The sequence below is a fragment of the Podarcis liolepis genome, assembly GCF_965112155.1.
Source record: "Podarcis liolepis genome assembly, chromosome: 9".
Lineage (NCBI taxonomy): Eukaryota > Metazoa > Chordata > Lepidosauria > Squamata > Lacertidae > Podarcis > Podarcis liolepis.
The window spans coordinates 19,294,091-19,316,496 of record NC_139564.1 but is presented as its reverse complement, the minus strand read 5'-3'; the positions used below and the strand labels follow the sequence as shown (position 1 = coordinate 19,316,496).

General features: G+C 41.9%; 1 protein-coding gene across 3 annotated transcripts in view; it reads left to right on the top strand.

Moving 5' to 3' along the window:
• The window catches only part of UNC5C (unc-5 netrin receptor C), a 317,114-nt gene that overhangs the window by 231,154 nt on the left and 63,554 nt on the right, over positions 1–22,406 (top strand). For 2 of the 3 annotated variants that reach the window (XM_083458646.1, XM_083458644.1), the window contains exons 5-7: positions 8,512–8,692; positions 11,707–11,874; positions 14,076–14,240. In XM_083458646.1, the coding sequence (XP_083314772.1) occupies positions 8,512–8,692; positions 11,707–11,874; positions 14,076–14,240 (514 nt within the window). The remainder of the gene's footprint in view (positions 1–8,511; positions 8,693–11,706; positions 11,875–14,075; positions 14,241–22,406) is intronic. The other variant, XM_083458645.1, reaches the window with a different exon arrangement.

The window sequence follows — 22,406 nt, the reverse complement described above, 5'->3', positions numbered from 1 at the left end:
TTTATAAGGCGGGTGGAACGCTAGAGGCAGAGATGCCTGTGAATACTGATAGGGCAGGAAGTGGCGCTGTCACTTGCAAAGCTGTGTGACACCTATTGTGGGGCATCATCTGGAAGGTATCAGTAGGGCAGAGAAGGTTCTGCAGAGCTGCTGTGTATATTTTAGTAGTTACAGAGGATAAGTTCAGAAACGGAAACTTTTGCTGCAGCTGAGGAATGGGTCACTTACCACTTTCCTGTTCTGCACACTGCTTCCTTTGCCCCACCTTGTGAAGACTTCCAGACCAGCGCTCTCAGCAATGGGTCACAGTCTGTGCTCTTGTTAACTCAAGGCAGACAAGGAGCAGAGTAAGAGGGCAAGAGCATAAACTGAGGAGCAACGGAGGCGAGGTGGTTCCAAAGCTCAGCTGGGTGACTTGAGTGGCGAAGAAGCCGCAGTGCCAGAAGGGGTTCCCCCCATGAAATAAAATGAAACAGATAAGAAAGAAAGGAATAAAGGGCGAGAATCTCGGTGCTTCAAGCAACAACCTCTTGTACAGTGGTGCCCCGCAAGACGAATGCCTCGCAAGACGAAAAACTCGCTAGACGAAAGGGTTTTCCGTTTTTGCGTTGCTTCACTAGACGAATTTCCCTATGGGCTTGCTTCGCAAGACGAAAATGTCTTGAGCTTTTTTTTTAAAGCCGCTTGAAGAGGCGCAGTTGCGACGGACCGTGTTTCGCAAGACGAAAAACATCGCAAGATGAAAAGACTCGCGGAATGAATTCTTTTTGTCTTGCGAGACACCACTGTACCTGCCACCGCCTGAAACCCCATGTGAGATAGCGCTGGGCTACTCCTTTCACTTGCCCCATTAGGCCCCCTCCTCCTGAAAGCCACCTGCCCTTTCACCACTTTCTGTTATGAATTTCCTGGTCTGTTCAACTAGCTGCTGCCTTCCCTTCCTCTCTTTTTTTTCTAAACCACCATCAGATTTTGCCCTGCCTTCTTTTGCTTGGCCCTTGCTTTTGGAATATCTTTAATGGGACTTTTGCTTCATTTCCTTCTTAGGAAATTGCCTGAATCTGCTCCCTGGGGGGATGAGGGCAGGTCCCAAATTATCCTCTTTGGATTTATTTCTATTGGGCCCTGCTTATGTCAGGTTCCTTCATTGCAGGTTCCTTTAGGCGTGTTCACCCATGATCCTGTAAGCCAGTACAAGCTATCTGTACACATGCACACTGTTTGTGTGAAAGAGTGTATGCTTGTTGATATGTATAGCTCAAATACCATGTAAATAGACTGTATACTCATTGAATGTTACAAGTGAATAACTGTACAAGCATACAGCTCACCTACTGAGGGCAGAGAAACAGCCTGCACACTCATTGAACATTATATGTGATGGATTAAAAGAGTACAGCTCAACTATCCCATCTACACCAGTATACAGTGTGTACACTGTTGATATTACATGTGAAAAACTTTGAGTATACAGTTCAACTATTGTGTGCGTAGATGCTCAGATTATACACTTATTGAATGTGATGTATGAACACCTTTCTTGCATGTCTCTTCTGCTTCATCGGCTCTTTTTTTTTTTAAATAAAATTTTTATTAGTTTTCCATATTTTATAAAGACATAACACACACTAATGGACAAAGACAAAAACATGCATAATTTCAAGAATCTTGTTTTCATAAACTTGTTCCTTGACTTCCCCCCACACCCCTTCAAGCATCCCAATTTCCATAATTATGTCAGCAAATTATTATTTCTCCTCTTCACCATCTTAGTATAATCTTCTTATAAAAAATTTGGATTCTTTCCTAAGCTGGACTCAGATTCCCTTCCATCGATTTCCCATTTTATATTAGATAAAATACAAATTAATTAACCCGAAAATTCATGAGTGTTATTAAAATTCTGTTTCCCCCCCCCCCTTCCATCCCCGGTTTGCGTCCCTTCCCAAATATAAGTCCATAGTAACAGTTCTTAGCCTGGGTTCCTCACGTCCGAGGCCTTCAAATCTCTTTCAGTCCCTCTCCGCCGGTCTTGTTGGTAGTCCTTTATGTTGGTCAGTAAAACTCGAGGAAGTTCTGTCTCATTCAACCCAAATCTTCTTTCCACAAGAGAGCTTGAAAACCATTGCTGCAAAAGATTCACAAACCCTTCATCTTTGAGATGGAGGCCCCAGTCATATTTCTTCTTTATTTTAAGTTCCTGTAATCCAAGTACTCTGGAGGCCTCCTCCTTCATCTTTCTCATCTTTTGCAGATTTGTAATCCATGATATCGAAGAGTCTTCTTGTTTATATTCCACTAGTGTCGCATCCTGGTTGGTACTTTCCATCTGTACTTTCTCCTCTCCTTGTTTAGTCTTCAATTCTTGTGATATCTCTTCCAGTTCAGCTGTGGGTTCTTTCTTATTCAAATCCTCAGTACATTCAGCAGAGCTGTTTATTCCAGAAGTCAAGGTCATGAGCTGTTTGTTCATAATCAGACTCTGCTCTTGTAAAATTCCAACAAGATAGAATGTTTTTTCTAGCTCCGCTAGTAACTTTCCATCCACTGCCATTGTAATGTCTCAGAAATCCCCCTAGAGGGAATCTGATACTTAGTAATCCTTTTCCAACAGCCCTCTGCCTCGTTAGTTTCTTTGTTTCCAACAACCTTAGTTCAATTGTATCACTTTTAGTCCAGAGGAATCTTAGGTTAAAAGGATTTTTTATTTTAAATTGCCCGTTTGACAGTTTTGACAGCTGTCAAACTCCTTTCCTCTTTAGCAGACTCAGAGGCAGGACGCTCCCGGGCCCGGGAGGGGGGGTTACACACAACAAAAAGAAAATCTTCTAAAATTCCACTCTTACGCTCCAGCTCAAAACTTGTTTTGTCAAATCGTGAAAGTTAATGTCTTATTAACTCACCCCAAAAGGGTAGGCTCTCCAGCTTAGTTCTCTGCCGTTGCTTTAAACTTCTGCAGGAAGGGGGGTGCGGACTTCCTTTTGACACATCCCCCGGTCGTACCAAATTCAAAAATAATTTATTTTAAAGTCCAAATCTCTACTCACGGGTTGCTTCTTTTCAGGTCCGAATTTAAGGAAACAAGTCAGCGCTCTTCAGCCATGGCACACGGCTTCGCTCCGCTGGGGTAGCGGTCTACTCTCAGCACCACGCCACTCTCCGTATCCTCTCTGTAGCCTTTAAAAAGGCTCTTCGTGGATCGGGGAGGGCGCTTAAGGTGCCCACCGAGTCACCAGGTCCTCAGGCATCCGCGCCTGAGGTTTTTGAGGGTCCCCGCGTCGCCGTCGCGGCAGGACCCGTCCCCAGCGGAGCCGATTCCCTCCGGAGCTCGGAGGGAATCCGCCATTAGCTGTCCGCGCCAACCCGGAAGTCTGCTTCATCGGCTCTTAACCCAGGTCCAGTTGCCTTTACCAGCTGTACTTTCTCACTGTTCCTTCCAGTAAGATCCTTTGATGAATTCCTTTTAGCTCGTTGGAAGCTGTGATGATGAAATTAATTTTAGTAAACAGTTTTAACTCCCTCAAATTTTTTTTAGTCTGCTGTGTTGTATTTGTTAGTGTTTTAATTTGTTGTTATCAGCTGCCTTGAGTTCTGCTGAGGAAGGATAGGATAGAAATACTTTAAATATTTTTTTTTTTAAAAAAAAAGAAGTATTTTCCCACCTAGTGGGGGAAATGGCAAATTCATGTTTATTAAAGTTAAGACAGAGCATGCTCAGCGGTTGTCCTGTTTTCCAGGATGGGTGCCAAACTGTTGCTTGTGTGAACAGATAACAAACCCTGTTATCATTTCACACTGTGAGGGTCGCCTCCATATATTGTACCTGGTGATGAGGATAAGCTGCTTCCCTGATTCTTAATATGCTATAAGGAGGAGCGTGGCTGGAAAATGACTACCTATGGAATTATGAAATTGTTTGATGCTGATAGGAGGACTGGGTTGCAGCAGGCAGAAAGCACTTCATTGCTAATTATATTGATGATCACAAAAAGTGTGCAGTGCAGCTGTTTGTGGCGCAAAGACATATGGCACGGTTAGAAGCTTGGTAGCACCTGAAAAACCCACTGCCAAACCCTTGAAGAGCTAATTGAAATTGTCTCGCATCATGATAAAGCTCATTCCACCAGACATTGTTCAATGCTTAAGTTTAAATGCAAAATAAGGTTTCATTATATGATGTGCATGTATATTCTAGCAGGCCCAAATGATAGGCAAATCATTTTCTCCTGTGAGGAGGAGGAGTGTGCTTCTTTTAAGAATACAACAGTCCATGATTTGTATACAGATTTATATTTTCAAAGGTTAAAAATTGAATATACGCCACCTAATCAACTGGTGTGACTTTTAAGTAGACTATGCAAAACCTAAAACTAATTTGCTTTGCCTGCCCTCAATTCATTATTTTAACATTAAACAGTTGCTCAAAATGTTCTACAGACCTGATTAGGGCCATGCAAGGCAGCCCTTGTGACAATTGTGGGTTTTTCTCCCTTGCTGATGGCTGTTGGTCTCACATTTCATGTTGGGTGACATGTGGCAGGTTCCCTCAGTTAATTAGAACAAATGTGCCAATTATGTTAATATATCTTCCGATGCCAATCAGTGAATAATTAGAGACAACACATCTGTCTCCCACCAGGGAGTAGGAGAGAGTGAGCAAGAGAATGCAGGAACTACAAGGTGCAAAGTGCTCTAAATTGCTGCCACAGTGGATTGTGCATTTCTTCCCTATGAATGCAGTGTCATGAAAGCCTTGCACATGCTTTAGCAATAGTGTGTGTGTGTGTGTGTGTGTGTGTTCACACACAGGGAGGGCATGAAGTTGCATGCAATCACATTTTCCTTAGGCTGACATATTGGAAGAATTATCCAGGTGCTTTGTTACAGTGAAAATTCTGCAACAGCACTATAGTATTTATGGTGTTAGGGTGTTGGGACCCTGTGGGTATCACAGCTGCTTCTTTATGGGCAATGGTGTGCATCAAAAAAGCAAAGGAGCTTCAGTGACTTATCTATTATGTTATCACTGTGCATGAAAGGTGCTCTAGCCTTTGTGGGCTAATTGTTCCCATATTGAAGATGTAGGTGAGGAGGATGAGAGAATATATATGCATCTTTTAGCATGAAATTTTGGCATGGTTGAGAGATACGTTAATATTTTGCTCACATTCAAAGCTCCTTCAGTGTGATGTAGCCAGTGTGGTATAGTGGTTAAGAGCAGTGGACTCGTAATCTGGTGAACCGGGTTCACGTCCCCGCTCCTCCACATGCAGCTGCTGGGTGACCTTGGGCTAGTCACACTTCTCTGAGGCCTCTCAGCCTCACTCACCTCACAGAGTGTTTGTTGTGGGGGAGAAAGGGAAAGGAGATTGTTAGCCGCTTTGAGACTCCTTTGGGTAGTGATACAGCGGGATATCAAATCCAAACTCTCTTCAGTTTCCCTTTGTGTGAGCCATGATTGGCTTACCGCAAACAAGAAAATGTGTGAGCTCCTAGTGGGGAGTTTGTGGCTGCTTTGCTCCTGTGGTTGTTATGTGGTTGCATTGCACTAAGTTAAGCTATGGCTTGTGTTTGTGTTGCATCCAAACCCTGGCTCATGTTCCATATACTCTCTTCTAGACTAACTGTGAGCTGTGTGTCCTATGGTTTACAGCTCAAAATTTGTCTGGGAGAGTTAAACCATAAACATGAATTCAGGAAACATTGTTAAGTCAAACCATGGCTTGGCACAGCAGCAGAATGGGCAGGAAAGGACCAAAACAGCTGCCATGTTTTCTTTGGAAGCCCACACATTTGCTCATTCATACTAAGCCATAGTTTAGCTAAGTGTTACGTGCAAACGAGGACAGTAGGGATAAAGAAATCCTGCTATCAGAGTCAGAAAACCTGGATTCATAAGCAGATGTGTTATTTACATATATATACCAGTTGCAATAACCTTCTTTTTAAAAATGGCAGCTGTGGAGGGCCCTGATCCAGATTGGCTCCATGGTATTGAGTAAGTAGGGCCTTAACCCTTTATCCATGGCACAACTGTTCTGTTAGAACAGAAGCTTCAATTAGCACCAAAATTAGAGGATATAAATCTGATGACATCACAGGGGTGTCTAATCTAAAGAAGCATAAAGTATAGAAATATAGTAATATGGAGCTCCTAAATTACTGAAATATGTGAAAATATAGATGAAGCAGGACTTTTTATTGCAAATTGTCCTTCATTTTCCTGAGGTAATTGCAATGTGCATTTTCTATCTGGAGCAATTGTTGTTTTCCTTATATAGTACTATTACCAGTGGCATTATGACTCTCTCATTTTTTAAAGGCCCTACAAGTAGATCTGGTGGTTTTGGTCAAAGCCCCAAGGAGCTTAAAATGCAATATCCTGTCTTTTATGATAAATTATACACATAAAACAGTGGCAAATGGTTTGAATTTTTATCCTCTGAGTGTGTATCCAGCATTTTAGAAGAAATTATAACAGAGCTCTGATGAAGAAGGCATAGCAAGGCTTGATTTTGAGAAACATTATGAAAGAGATGGAACCATAGGAGGGAAGTTAGCCTAAGGTACAGGAGAAAATGGCAAACATCATTAGAGAGGTTTTTCCAATCATCTTCTTTTACGTGACTCTGCCCCATATCTCAACTCCATCTTGTCTTTCTTGTGGCTTTGTGCAGCTGTGCTTACGTTATCTGGGTTCTCAACATACCTTGAGCCAGTTTGCCTGTATTATTACATCTACAATGGGCAGTATTTGGTTTTACTGTACTTTTTAATAAAGTTAATTTTGTACTTCATTTTGTACTCGTACTCATTCACTTGGGAGTAAGCCCCATCAAACTCTGTAGGACTTATTTTGAAGTAGATATGTATTGGGTTACATCATTAGTGATTGCTTCTCTGTTGTTTAGTTTCCATATTTGAAAAGCACTGTCGTTATATTGGTATGATTTTTGCAGCAAAGTGTGCAAAGTATTTTGGTTTCCTTGTACTTTGTGGTAACAAGTATGTAAACAACAACAACTAAGTATCATCCTTCTTTAACAAATAAGGATCATAGATAAGTTTGTTATATAGAAGTCCATTTCATTAAATTCTGTTGGACACCCCACCATATCACTAGGCAGAGGGAGGTAACTACCTTGGGTACAGATGTCAGAAAAAGGAAGCAGTTCTGCCACCATCTGCCGAGTCTCTAACTAGCCTCTTCTACACCTCTTAAGCTACTCAGCTGCCTTTAGGCACCACAGTGGTGAGGATTGCAGGTGATGTGCATGCCTACCTATGGACAAGGCTTTGCACATTCGCACCAGATGATCATGTATGGGATAACATAGAACACTTGGTTCAAATATGCATATTCCTGCCTTGGAGTAATCATTCCTTTGGTGGGACTTAACTGGTTCTAGCAAGGAATGAATCAAGCTTTGTGTTACTGAAAACGGGAGAGGCTTACTGCCTATATGCTCATAGTGTTTTCTGTGACTGAAATAAGATGGAGCAGGCTTCGTTGGCTTCCAGTCTCCTCGGGCAGATGTTCAAATGGTTTAGGGTAAAGGGGATGTTTGTCAGGACAAACCGGGTCTTTATTAGTAGTGAGACCCTTCTGTGTTCCATTGGGTTGGCCAGGGGCTGAGAATATTTCTGTTTTTCTTCGTTTCATTAAATTGCTGGGCACAAATTCCAATGATCCAGTGACATGAAGGCACTGCTTTGATCCATCCTGGGTCTCTAAAGCATGCTCAGTTCAAAAGCAAATAAGCCACTGAATGTTCAGCCAAGTTATGCTAGACTAGCTTACCTCAGGCAGCTCTGGGAGAATGGGGTGCTTCTCTGGAGTGGAAATGAATGGAATATTGTATAGCTAGAGAACGCATGTCTATATCTTTAACTACTTCCCTCTGTTTGTCTACAAACATTTTTTTTAAATGTTTGTATAAAGATTAGGAGTGTTAAGTTGCAACTGTGGCTAATATGCTTGTAGCATATATAGTAGAAGCTATGCACACATTATCCTTGTTTCTACATCTGAACACAAGATGTTTTACTTGTAAAATGCTTTGGGTTTATGTCTACAAATGTAATATGTGAGGGAGGCAGATTTGCAAGCCTATAGCATTGTGAGCACACTCAGCCAAGATGCATCATTTATTGTAACATTCTTTGATTCTATCTGTATTGTACATTTTTATTGCTAGACACTCTAAGAGTATTGCCGAAGGGCAGGGTAGGAATGCAGTAGTTCCCGTACACATTTTGCTTCATATTTTCCTTTTCAAGAGGCCTATTGACTTACATTTATATATGCAAAAGCTCAGAGTGCCATCTGTTTCTGTCTCTTGGTGGCCCTGTATGTAGACAATACTGAGCTAGATGGGCCAGTTTTTTGATTCCGTATAGAGCAGCTTCCTACATGTCTAGTCTTCTGATATAGATATTAATTTTAAAAAAAAACTCCACTGCATGCTATTTCTGGTAGGGGCTGCTGACCTTCCCTGTGAATCTCAACAGGTAGAGTGGCTGAAAAATGAAGAGGTGATTGATCCCGTTGAAGACCGGAATTTTTACATCACTATTGACCACAACCTGATCATAAAGCAGGCACGCCTCTCTGACACAGCCAATTATACTTGTGTTGCCAAAAACATTGTGGCCAAGAGGAAGAGCACGACTGCTGCTGTCATTGTCTATGGTAAGGGGAAATGGTGTTGCCTCACAATGAAACTACAGCTTGATCTACCAAATTAATATAGTGAGTTGTACCATCCAGCTGGCTATTTCTCTCCAGGCAAGCAGAATATGCACTTGATCACATGGCTGTCAGCTAAAATGTATATCCCTTGGAAAGACCTTCTTGGACAAGGGGGACATGTGTGTATGTGTATTTAGGGATTTATATTTTGCCTTTTTGCAAATGACTAACGGTGGCTAAACTAATCAATAGCATTAAAACAACAGCAGCAAATAACAAAATCTGCAGATTAAACAAAGATAACCATAAAAACAGTGACACTAGTGAGCCATTAAAACAGTTTGAATTAGAGTAGTTATCCTGAAAAGCAATCAAATGTCATTAAAACACTAGCAGAACACAATGGACATCTCTTCTCCAATAGCCACTTGCCCAACCAAAGATTGTACTTGATGGAGAGATCAAATGACCCAAACTGGTCTATAGACCTTGTCACCAACTATTTTTGGGACTAGCACTGTGTGGAATGGAATAAATCACAAAGGTTCTTGCCCTCTTCCCCTCCTCCCCAAACACAAAGCCTGTGGACAATTGGCAAATGTTTCAGCATCTCAAATTTCACTGCACTAGCTATGGCAGTGTTGTCATAAAGCTACACTGATCCTCTAAATCATGAAGTCTTCTGCCTCATCACATAATCCAGGCAAATCCATCTATGCAATCCACTTATTAAGCATCCCTGCATATAATGCCCCCAGTGCAGAACTGCCATACCACATAGAAGTTTCCCAGTTGGCTCCATGTGGCTGGAACAATGTACATATAAACTGTCCTTTGTTGTCTACTAAAGTGAGAAAAGTATTGTGAGGATAAAACCTAGCTCTAATGGTACCATAGATGATCCTTGTTGCTTTTATCACAATCAGTTTAATTACAAGACAGATTATGCTAGAACTTTTATTTTGCAGGTAGGGCAGCAGTTTCGCTTAATTGTAAGCAGTTGTCTCAGCGAAGTCACAGTGAGGGCTTTTCATTCCTCTTTCTGTGAGGAAAATGGTTGAATACAGCTAATTAGCAGTATTTGTGATACAAAGGAGGCCCAACAGACGCACACAGCATAGTTCAGCTGGAGAGCACAATAGCATGCAGGAACAGAAGCAAGGCTCAGCACACACTATATATAATTATTCTTTCCAAACACAAAGAGTTTGACTAGGTAGGTGGAACTTCGTCACCTGTTGCTGAAATGCTGTGAGGAATAGGGGATTGGAGTTGAAAACCTGATAAGCCTACCTAAGATACTTTTTGCATGAGCTCACACCTCTGTGACAAAGACTGTCAGTGAATTAAGGAAAACAGCCATTCAATCCTATACAGAAGCCAGTGGTCAAGGTTGTTGGAGGCTAAGTTCAGCAACATATAGAGGGCCTTACGCTCTCTACCCTTGACCTACGGCATGCTGCAAATGAGGATAGGCACCGGTGCAGGAATGAGTAGAGCAAAGGTGCACTGAGCTTTTTTTGTTTTCCAATAGAGCATGTAGAGAATGGTGTTTTTGTTTGCTAGTCACACTGGATATCAGTTATTCCCAGTATCAGAGGCTGTATGCATCTGAAAACCAGTTGCTGGAGAACATGAGTGGGGAGAGTGTGATGGTGCTCATACTCTGCTTGTAGGCTTCCCATGGGAAGCTGGTTGGCAACTGTGCAAATCAAAGGCTAGGCTAGGTAAGTCTTTGGTCTGATCCAGAAGGAGTCTTCTTACATTCTCATTTTTAATCAAAACACAGTGAGCTGAAGAAATTAGTTCTTCTTGTTACTGTGGAATGCTGACGTCCCATGCCTTGCCTTTTTTCACATTTCATTACCAAGGCATAAAAACCGAACCAGTGGGAATATGCAGTCAATACTGCCTTTGGCCTGCAAGAATTAGAGCCTAGACCCCATATTACATTCAACATGTGAGAGCAGCCTGGCGTTCTGCTGTTGAGAAATCTGAAGGCTTCCTAGGGAAGAGATAAAGGGAGATAAAGAACTTATAAAGAGAAAGAGAGGTGACTAAGAGCACCTTTTCTGTCTATGTGGTTGCATTCATTTTCAACTTTCTCTGCCTCAAGGCAGGACAACCTTCAGAATTCTCAACAGGCTGTTGTCACGTGGTAAGCATTAATATTATTATACTAATTATTAAATTTCTATATTATTCTTCATCCAAAGATCATAGGGCAGTTTACAATATGAAAACATAAACATATATTCCATAATAACAAACTAAAACAATACACACACAACCCCAACATATACAGTTTTATAGGCCACCGATTGTTTAATTAGCCAAAGGCCTGCACAAGATGTATATTTTTGCCTGGCACCAGGCAAGATAATAAAAATAAAACAGATAAAGTAGTTAAAACAATATAGCACAGCCCCTTACTCCTAGCAATTGTGAGCTTCATCAGAGCAGTCTGGAAGTCCATCTATCTCTGGGAAGGGTGCATTTTAGTGGCATGCCATATAACGCTGTTTAAAATGGGAAGGGGAGAAAAGTTAACTGATAACAGAGTAGTGAATTAATGCTCCCTTAGAAAAGGAATTTTGTAATTAGGGTTGGTACATCTACTAGGGGAGGGATACATTACTCATTTGCATTTGCTGATTCATTTAATTAGAATTCATAAAATGTGTGCCAGTGTTCCACATATCAGCCGGGATGGAAATAAAGATCAGTTGAATCACTACCCTAATTGTAGTGCACTTAACTGAGGAGTTTGGCAGGCTGTTGGAAACCAAAAGGGAAATTGCATGCAATACATAAGAGTGAAGAGCTTCGGCTTTTAAGAAGCACCAGTTCATGTGTATAGATAACTAAAGCTCCAACATTCACCATACCTGGCTTAATAAAGAGGCCAACACGCTACATGAAATAGTAAAAGCATTAGGATTCCTGTGAAATCTCAGTGTTCATTGACTTATATACCCTGCCTTTGAGCCTTCTCGATTTCTCTGTCTTCTCAGTCAATGGAGGATGGTCAACCTGGACCGAGTGGTCTGTCTGCAACAGCCGTTGTGGAAAAGGCTCCCAGAAGCGCACAAGAACCTGTACCAACCCTGCTCCACTCAATGGAGGTGCCTTCTGTGAAGGCCAAAGTTTGCAGAAAATAGCTTGTACCACATTGTGTCCAGGTATGTCAAATATAACTCTGATGGGTCCACTTCTGTATATTTTGTTTCAATCTTGTTCTTCTAGCATCAAGCTTTTGGGAGATAACTGTTTTCTTGTTCCCCCCTCCCCTCCCTTTCAGCGGGTAAATGTTTCATTCTGTTATATAAATGCACAGAATGGTGTGCAAACAGCAGTAGGTTCATTCCAATTATTGCACAAAGCTTACCCGCCATCTCTGTTCTTTGTAATTTGCAATTTACGTAACATTTCAAAGCTCAAAATCTTAAGAGACTTAAGTCTTAGCTCTGTTGAAATCTCTGGAAGTAAACTGGAATTTAAGTATATAAAATGATTCTGAGCAGTAAAGCTGAAAACAATATTTTAAGCTCTTGGGTGAAGACTTTTTTACCTGCCAGGACAAACAAGGGCATTCAGAGGGGAACTTTCCCCCTTCTTGCTACATTTTGGTCACCTTGCTCAAAGACTTGATATCATCCTGCTCACTAGAGATTTGATATTTTTGAATACTTGTCGATATATTTTGTTTTAAAGCATATTTTAGATATTTTGTTTTTGTAAACTGCCTGAAGATATTTTTTTTATAGTAAGCAATCTATAAATTGACTAGTAAAAAACATAATGAATAAATAGAGACTGGTAAACTCTCCACATCTCATTTGGGATTGATTTTCAAATAATCTGAGGTTCCACCCCCACCTCTGCAAAACAAAATAAACACAAAGAAAGAACTTGGATAATTTTCTGAACCAACACAAGTATCTGAAAATGACCCATCCTACCTATCTCCATCAGACCCAGAAAACACACACACACACACACACGTGTACCTGGCCAGTGACAACATGAACCGCAGTAGTATGTGGGGAAATGGGATATGGGGAGGTCTGTCTACCTTCCTATCTGTCACCATGACTTTCTGGCCCTTGATAGTTGTAGTAACCGAAGCAATAGCACTTGGAATACTACAAATCTCAAAGACCACTGTGTCTCTCTCCCTAGTGCACTGTTATGTAGGGCTCTAAGATGATGGACAAAGAGAGGGCAAGTGTCCAACTTCCCATCTCACTATGTGCTTCAGTTGCTTGTGATACTGTTGATGTTGTCCAAGTATGCAAAAGAACCAGAGAGCATGTTTGGCAGAGGAAACAGCCTAAGGGCAACAGTGTTTGGGGGTCAAGGAGGGTCAGAAATTTAGTGTCACTTCTGCATCTGTGCTCAAATCTTGTGTGTTTGGATGGGGTGGCAAGTGAGAATTATGGTTCAGCTAATCAGGATTATTAAATCTAATGAGTGACACAAACTCTAATGATGAAGGTGGTAGCTCGGCAGCTTGCTTTTAGACTGCTGCTTCTCATACTACAAGCATTTGTTAAAGCAGAAAGTCATCACTGTGGATAGTTGGGCTCAATCTTATCATGAAGTCAGTGACCGCATCAGAGTCACTGATTGCTTCCATATACGCTTCATATTGGATGTTAAACATGATTTATGTTCGCACAAAGTTTGTGGAGGTGTTATACAATGTTAGCTGTTAGATTTCGTCCTATTTGTTTGCAGTGATGCTATATGTCACAGTGTCAAGCAATTCTTATCCCACCACATTCTCCTTCACTTTTCTTTGCTGTAAAAAGTACAGATTTTTATTTGGAAGAGGGTTTGTTGTACAAGCCAAGTTTGCACAACCTGAATTTTCTGGGATGCATTAAATCCCACCCAACAAATAGTGGGAATCTGGAAGTGTCCACTGAATCAGGGTGTTAGTAGCCAAATAGAAAGGGCTGCATATGTACATACGCTAGCAGTTTTCTGGGTGGAATTTGCTGTCCTTGAGCAATATGAATTTAATGTCAGATCACCGTAAGACTTCATTACAGCATGGCACCCCCACAATCTAGGCTGTTCCTTAAACAAATAAGGCAAATGGTCCAGAAACAGACTGAAACGAAGCCCTTTAATATAGGCTTCAGAGTATTTTCAGACTAAAATAAATATCCTTGATATTGCATGATCTGTATTTTGGATAAATAAAATATCGGCTTTCTCAAATGTTGTACCACTCTTCATGCACATCAGATTCGCATCTGGGTTTTGTTTTGTTTTTAAAAAAAGACTTTATAACCAAGTCTTTATTTGCATCTCTGCCTCTTGCCTCCCTCCCCTTCAAAATTGATTTATTTTTTTTTACTTTTTTCTGGAACAGTAGATGGAAGGTGGACACCGTGGAGTAAATGGTCTACCTGCGGAACAGAGTGTACCCACTGGCGCAGGAGGGAATGCATGGCCCCAGCACCAAAGAATGGGGGGAAAGACTGTGAAGGCCTTGTCTTACAGTCCAAGAACTGCACAGATGGTCTGTGTATGCAGAGTAAGTAGAAGTACATGAATGCAGCTACACTGGCAATGTGATTTGTAGAAGAAAGAAACCTGCTGGGAAAAAAACAATTAAAGATTCAATATTCTCATACTATATTGCTGGAGTGGATCCAAAAAGGACCCTCCACTTTATGACAACACAGCGGTGGGTGGGAAACCCACAATCCTGCATTTAAAACATTTGGCAGAAGTTTCAGGAAAATGTCCTGCTCTGTGCTCCATTTGGGAAGAATTTCGACTGAAGCTTGCTAGGCATGGGAGGCCATGCTTCCTTAAAAAAAAAAAAAAGGTGCACAATTGCATGAGGGTTTTAACAGCAAATCCTTCATATTTTTATTTATTTATTTTTCCATCTCGCCTTAATTTCTCCCTCCTGGGATTTGGACTTGCAAGCTTCAGTATGAGACCTGGCAAAGTTCTTGTGTGTTTTCTAGGTCTTGAGTATAACTGGAAGCTGAACAGATCTCAGTCTGGAAGTGCCTTTAGGCACTGGCTGGACTAAAGTTTCAAACTTTATTAGATAAGTGCTAGTTTCTGCTTAGTGTATATCTCTATGGGATTGGTGTGGGTCTAGTCCTGCATGAGGATTTTTTTAAAGGAAAAACTGTGGTCATGGTACTAGATTTCTGTTGGCTCCTGTTCCTAAATACCTGTTTAATGACATATTCGTATAGGCTACAATCCTCAGCACACTAATGAGGGATTAAGCCCCATTGAACAAAGTGGGATTTTCTTCCAAATAGGAATCCAAGAAGCCGCCATACACCAAGTGAGACCAGCTCCATCCAGCTCAGGGTTTCCCAAACTTGGGTCTCCAGCTGTTGCTGGACTACAACTCCCATCATCCCTACCTAGCAGAACCAGTGGTCAGGGATGATGGGAATTGTAGTACCAAAAAAACAGCTGGAGACCCAAGTTTGAGAAACCCTGATCTAGCTCATGATTCTTCATACTGACAGCCAGCAGCTCTCCAGGATTTCAGGCAGGGAATATTGCCAGCTCAAACTGGATATACCAGGGATTGAATCTGGAACCCTTCAACATGCAATGTGCATACCTTACGACTGAGCTACAGCCCTTCCAAAGTAAATGTGCACTGATAGGCTCACATATTTAGGAGTCAAAACCTTTTGAACAAGCTTCCAAATAAACATGCATAGGATTTGTACTGATAGGATGTATACAATGGGCAGTTTTCACTGGGCCATGGCAATGGTATAATAAGAGTGATCATTGCCTATGGGCAACACACATCAACTTTTTCTGCCCAAATATAACCACTGTTCAAATAGATTGTGAAGGCTTTTGAAGCACTGCAAAGACTTTAGGGTGGTGCTTTTCCCCTCCCTCCCTTTTTGGTTCAAGTTACCTCAAAGGTAAAAATAATAAAAAATAATAAATTCATGTGATTTTTATCTGACAATATCTGTTCTTGTCAGCCATCTTGCAAGGTTGTCTTCAGTTCATCAGTGTATGGGAAGGAGGCAAGAAGCTTATGACTTAAGAAAAAAGCATATTTTTGTAATACTGAGTGGGGGCAGGAGAATATCTATTCTTAACTTAATTTCCTGACAGTATGTCTTGGAGATAGAAGAGATAATGTACATATAACTCTGCTGGTGTGAATGGACCATTATGACAAATTAGCACGGAAATATATCTCCTTCATTTCCAGCAGAGCTTTACTCCCAGATTATATTTAGACAGGTGTGTGCCATCTTTGGGTGCGTGCAGAGTCATTTAAGCAGAACTATTTTGGAGGGGGGGAGATTTTTATGTGACTGAAGAATAAGAGCCCTATAGGAATGTCATTATTATGTAGATAGTATATTGTTTTTTATGCTATTGGATACAAACCTATATTATTAGCCATAGGATGGAAACTTTCATGACTTGGTCCAATTCACGATACTGGCTTTGGGTTCAGATTCTTCCTCAGATTCTTCCTCAGATACAAGCTAGGTGAGTAATGTTGGGCCTAGTAGTAGTAATAGTGAATGGAAGATCTTAGCCATCTGGAATGTACTTGTGATAGAATACACATAAAGAAGAAGTTAATCCTCTTATACACAGCCAGGGATATGTAGCTGCATAAATAAATACAGATGTCCTAAAAAACATTGCTTTGTATCTACAAGCCTTTTCTCTTCCAGTCCATTATTTGCTACAGTAACATCACTCAGGCAAATCAATAAGCTCTTTCATTCACCTAGCCCTACTCCTGTGTAAAGAAGCAGTCAGAACTGCTATCGATTTCTTTGCAGATAAAAACTGTGGAGGTTTCCTTGAGCCCCTCCGCCCCTCAAACCCTCATAATTATAGTATTTTTCACCCAAAGCTGTAGTTTCTGCTTACCGCTAACTGTGGTATTTCTGGTGCAACTTGGCTGTCACATTTATTCAGACTAATGATCTTGCCAGTACACACACTCTCTTATTCTGTAGTTAGTATTTTCCCCCTAACGTGAAAGGATGAATAGTCATTAAGTCAGCGTGCCTTCAGAGAAAGGAGGGAGAGGGAGGGAGGGAGGGAGAGGGAGACAGCAAGACCGAATTGGAAAATAAAACTAGCTGTAGTGAAAATTTAGAACTGCTGTTATTAGAAAAGGGCTCCCAAGTACACAACCTCTTCTAGCTGGAGCCCTTACAATAATTTAATAATTATTGTAATAGCTTTAATTAGGCCTCAGCCACTGTCTGCGTTGTAAGGCACATTAAAAGTCTGGCCATCTGCCATCCGAAAGAGTTCATTTATTTACCTCTACATGTGCCATATTTTCATGTGCATTAAACATCAACAGTTTAGAAAAACTAGTGTATCAGGACTGCGTAGAAAGAAATAACTGTGGAGTTAATAAAATGAAAACTGTAGGGATGACCCAATGCATAGTCTGAATAATAAAAAAAAAACTGATCACTGGTGTCACCCCACCAACCTGTTGTGGAGAGAACTCTGGATCTAGAGTGAGCAAGTGCCTCCAAACAAAGAGCTACTTCCTCCCTAGACCTCATTGTTGGACCCCTGTGGTTACTTGAAGGAAAAACAATTTTCACGTATAAAATAGTAAATTATTCCTAAGCGGGAGAATAAGGCTGCAGTCCTAAGCATACTTTCTACTTGTAAAATAAACTTTGCATATATATTAGCCATATTCAGGCATTCCATGTCTATGCACAGCACGAGGCAGAGGGGAAGCATCTAGGGCTGTAAAGAGAGGCAAAAATGTCCACCAAAATTGTTCAGAGTGAGAGCAAAGCTTTCTGCCCTCACTCTGAATTGGCTTAGTGATGTCATGTAACCAAATCTGATTTGTCTTCATGGGATTGCAACATAATCACTTCAGCTGAATAATATCCTTGACTAATAGTAGTATGCTATGAGTAGGGGGGGACGCAGGTGGCGCTGTGGGTTAAACCACAGAGCCTAGGACTTGCCAATCAGAAGGTCAGCAGTTCGAATCCCCGCGACAGGGTGAGCTCCCGTTGCTCAGTCCCTGCTCCTACCAACCTAGCAGTTCAAAAGCATAGTGCAAGTAGATAAATAGGTACCGCTCTGGCAGGAAGGTAAACGGCGTTTCCGTGCGCTGCTCTGGTTCGCCAGAAGCGGCTTAGTCATGCTGGCCACATGACCCGGAAGCTGTATGCCGGCTCCCTCGGCCAATAAAGCAAGATGAGTGCCACAACCCCAGAGTCGGTCACGACTGGACCTAATGGTAGGGGGGAACTTACCTTTATGAGTAGGGGGGAAACAGATCAGTTCACACCATGAAGTATTTTATCAACTTCAGAGCAATATATTATTATTTTTTTATGTCATGGATCTGTAGCTTCACTGCAGTCCACTTCTGTTGAAATTACCACCTGTCCTTCAGTGGTGGACCTTGGGCTCTCAAATTTCAGTGGTGCCCTATGCTGCACTAAAATTTTGCCATCCCCACTGTTCCACATCATTGTTATGGCACCCCCTGTGCATGAGTCAGCTGATGGGACATTCCGGGATCCAATCAGAAGCTGGGATACTCTACTTAAATCAGGAGGGTTGAGCAGTATGGGAACCCCAAGGCAGGACGAATCCAAAATGGAGACTGACTGAAGGTGGAGGACAGACAACCAGGTGGGAAGGGAGTTTAGAATCAAGTAGCTACAAAGAAAGAAGAGGAAAGGAGAAAGACACACACAGAGAGAGCGAGAGAGGAGTCTCTTTCTATTCATACTGACAAGACAGGACAGAATAGAGAGATGACAATAAAAATTGTGAAATCCAAGATTTTAATGGTGCTGGGCTTAGGCACAAGTGTGCCATAGGTCATCCACCCAAGCAGCCACAAAAGATTGCAGCAAAGCCTGCAGTGTCAGTCTTAGTTAGATCTCAGTTGCAGGTTGGAGGGCTGTGCTGAGAGAGAGTAGTTTGCTTGTTCAAACCTTTAAACCTCCCCCTTAAATAAATTCAGACAAGCTCAAATTTTGGTTTGGTTTTTGGCAGAATTTAGGCCACAACTTTATTGATTACAGAAAGTGAGTGGTCAGCCTACCGTGAACACCTGGATAAGCGGAAAGCCGGAAACAGGCTATCTCCACCACCCAAATGCTCCCCTGGACTCAGGCACAGGCATAACCCCCTCACAGGGGTTGACCAAGCCATCAAGTCCCTGGATTCCTTTAACAGAATACCCTTCACATGGTGAGACCGTTCTCCCATCACTTGGGAACCAGAGCCTATCCACAACCTTACAAGTTGTGACGGTTTCCCACGTGGCAAGCGTAACCCAAATGGCAACAGCCAATCAGCCAAGTGGGGGGAATTCCTGCCATGCCCCAGTCCCAACGATAGATGACATACGACGGCACAGCAAGGTCAAGCACACAGCCCTAAATATAGGGAGAGGTGGGCAGGTGTTCCAATGCACGCACCGAAAGAGGAAGCTCTGGGTCACATGCATACTCTGGTTTCTCTTCAGATCGTATAAATCTTTCGCCTTGAACCCAGCATCAAGGGACCTACCAATTGGGTGTTGTGGCTATTCAATCAAACCCACCCACAACACAGGGTTTGGTTGCCAGGTCTCGCTGCAACACGTGCCCTCTTTAAGGGAGGACCCGATTTACAGCAAGCCTGTAGTGTAGCCCACTGCTAATACTGTATGTCAGAGGTGAGACTGAGACTAGTCCAGATTCCCATTCCAAAATACCACTCAGGTTGCAGCAAAGGTTAATCTAGGTGGACTACTGTCTTCCTTGCTGGCCAAATTAAACCCTTAGTTGCATGAAGAAGCCTAATGCTCCACTAACTAGCATGCAGACTGGTAGCACTTTAAAATGTACAAATACTTTTTAAAAACATGCATCCAAGTTAGAGCAGGGAGTCCTGTTTATGGTGCTGTTTTTTGTTTGCTTTTTCAGTGGCTTGGGTAACACACATGAACACACACACACATACCAGGGGAACAGGCTGCTTGCCCATAAATCCTGAGCTATGGATTTAGTCATAGCTCTTCAGGAGCTGCCCTCTCTATGTTTTGCACATTGACCTCCAAGCTGTTCCTTGAGGGGAAAGAAAGGTTAATTTAACAACTCTGTCTTTTGTGTTGTAGTAATGTTACAACACAATGTTAATCTGGCAGCACACATAGCCCTGCATAATTAAGTGGTTATGTCAGGCCTTTCCTATGCAATATGTGTTCAGATTCCCTCTGTGCTTATTCTAAAAGCTATAATGGATTATAGATCATGATATTAGTGATGTGAACCTATCACGCCCTTGAGCAGATTAGCTTGCAGTAAGCAAGAAAGGAGGCTTTTGCTGTTGTTTTGTTGTTGTTGTTTTAAAAAAGCAAAAAATAAAATAGTTTTCTTGGAAGATCATCACAGTGAAACCCTCTTGAGTGCACACAAAGGAATTAAATGAGCCTTTGTATTAAAATGGAATAAGTCACTCTGAAGATACCTGCCTATCTGCATAATCACATTCCCAACCATCCAGATGCAAAGCACATGCTCACAGGGGCTTTCTGTACTTGATATGGCACTCAAGCACTAAATTATATGCAGGAAAGCATTCATGCAAACAAAGATCCATGGGGGCAACATGTTTCTGTACTAACATAATTTACTTCTGGGTCAGGGCTGCCTTATTGAGCCAGGTCCACAATCTACTACTGCCCCCTCTGTTGTGTGGACACCTGTGTGATAGTGGTTGAACAAGGTAGACATGGGAAGCTATTAGATAAAGACATTGTAACACTGGTCCATCTAGTTCAAGGGTGGAGAACTTCCACCTCTCAGCAGGTGAAAAGTTTATCATCCCTAACCATCATGGACCAAATGATGCCAGTTGATGATGTCAGGTGATGAGCCTCTTTGAAGGCACACTGGCTGCAGAAGGAGGGAGTAGTTTCATTTCAAACTTCTGATGAAGCTGCTTTTCCTTCATTTTAGCAGCAATACTCTTCCTGCTCCTGGTGCAAAGTCCGCTCGACCTGTGCATCAGTTGATGGGTCGTGGAAGCACATCTGGCTCCAGCAAAGGAGCACTCAGGAGCTCACTTTAAGCTCCCAGGTTCCTTTGGAGCAACATTGATACCTGCCCTACACTTGACATCACAGATGACATCAGGTGTGGGGCAGGTGGGTCTAGTTTGCCAAGAAAGGGTTGGTGGACCAATTTGGGCCCCCTTCCAGGCTGAATAGAGCCCATGGACTGGAGGTTACCCACCTCAATCTAGCTCAATGCTACCTATGACCGGCAGTCATCCTCCCAGGTTTTTAACAGAATTCTATCCCAGTTCTGCATTGAATTCCCAGGGATTGAGCCTGGGACCTTTTGCATACAAAGCCTATGCTGTCAGTACCACTGAGCTGATCTATGTGGCTTTTAGGAATCAGATGCACTAAATGAATGAGAACTTGTACACAGTGGTGAAGGAAGGCTCTCTGGCACCAGGGGCAGGGTGTCGAGGGGTGGGCCAAACCGTCCACAGGGGCAGGGCAAACCACCCGGCGGCACATCTGTGGCGCCGATAATGACGGCACCGCTCAAGTGGCTTACGTACGGCACTCGAGTGTCACCCTTCGTTCCGGAGGTCCGTTTTTATCCCGAGGCGTGCTTTTTCTAATGGGGCCTCCGGCGTGCGGTTTTTGTTCGCATCCTGGGGCAAATTTCACAACCAGGAGCAGCTACTTGCAGGTTAGTGGAGCTCGTAACCTGAAGCGTTCGTATCCAGAGGTACCACTGTAAATTCAAATGCATGCGTGCAAAGTTTCCCTACTGGGTATCAAAGATGGAAGAGCGAATGATATGAGCCAGATAGCAGCCTAAATCTGTACCATCTAGATTTTTTTTTTTTAAAAAAAAAAAGCTGATATAACATTATGGTCATAAGTAAATGGTATAGCAGTGTCACTATAACTAAAACAGAGTATAGAAAGATCCATGCAGAATCTACTAAAGAGGATGGGTAGGTCTAGTGTGCTTTAGAACTTGATTTTTTGAAATTTGACTACACTAAATAAAAGATTACTCAGCTCAGGTTCTGGTCCCCAAGACAGACTTTTAGAATGAACAGCAGCTGTCCTGCATGCCACATGAATCGTACAAAAACTCAATATAAGATGTTAATAAAAATGTTAAAAAGTCCTACTAGGAGTTACCTTGAAAACATTGTCCATTCTGTCTTTCTGCAGCCCGTAGAGCTCTATAATAAATTAATAATAATAAATTTTTATTTATACCCCGCCCTTCCCAGTTTAAAAACCAGGCTCAGGGCGGCTAACAGCAAATATAAAACATTGATTAAAATGCGACTTAAAAACAGCATAAAATACAACATAAAATGCAGCATGAATAAATCAATAAAATTCAAAAATTCAGGGATCAGTGAACTTTGTCACAGGACAAATGCTTTCGTAGAATAAGAAATGAAACACATTGAAGTTTTAAAAATGAAAACAAATGCATGTTGGAATGATTTGCCCCCACCTTGCACACACCTAGTTTTCACTGGGAGAGTTCTTTCCAGTGGTTACCAGAAAGAAATAGTCCCCCCCCCCATAATGCGAGCTTTTTCTTGTGATACTTCTGCATTGTGTGCCAAATTTTGCTATGCTTGAGGTCAAACTAGACATGATTGCTAAATGACTCTTTGCATTTAAAGTTCAGTTTTT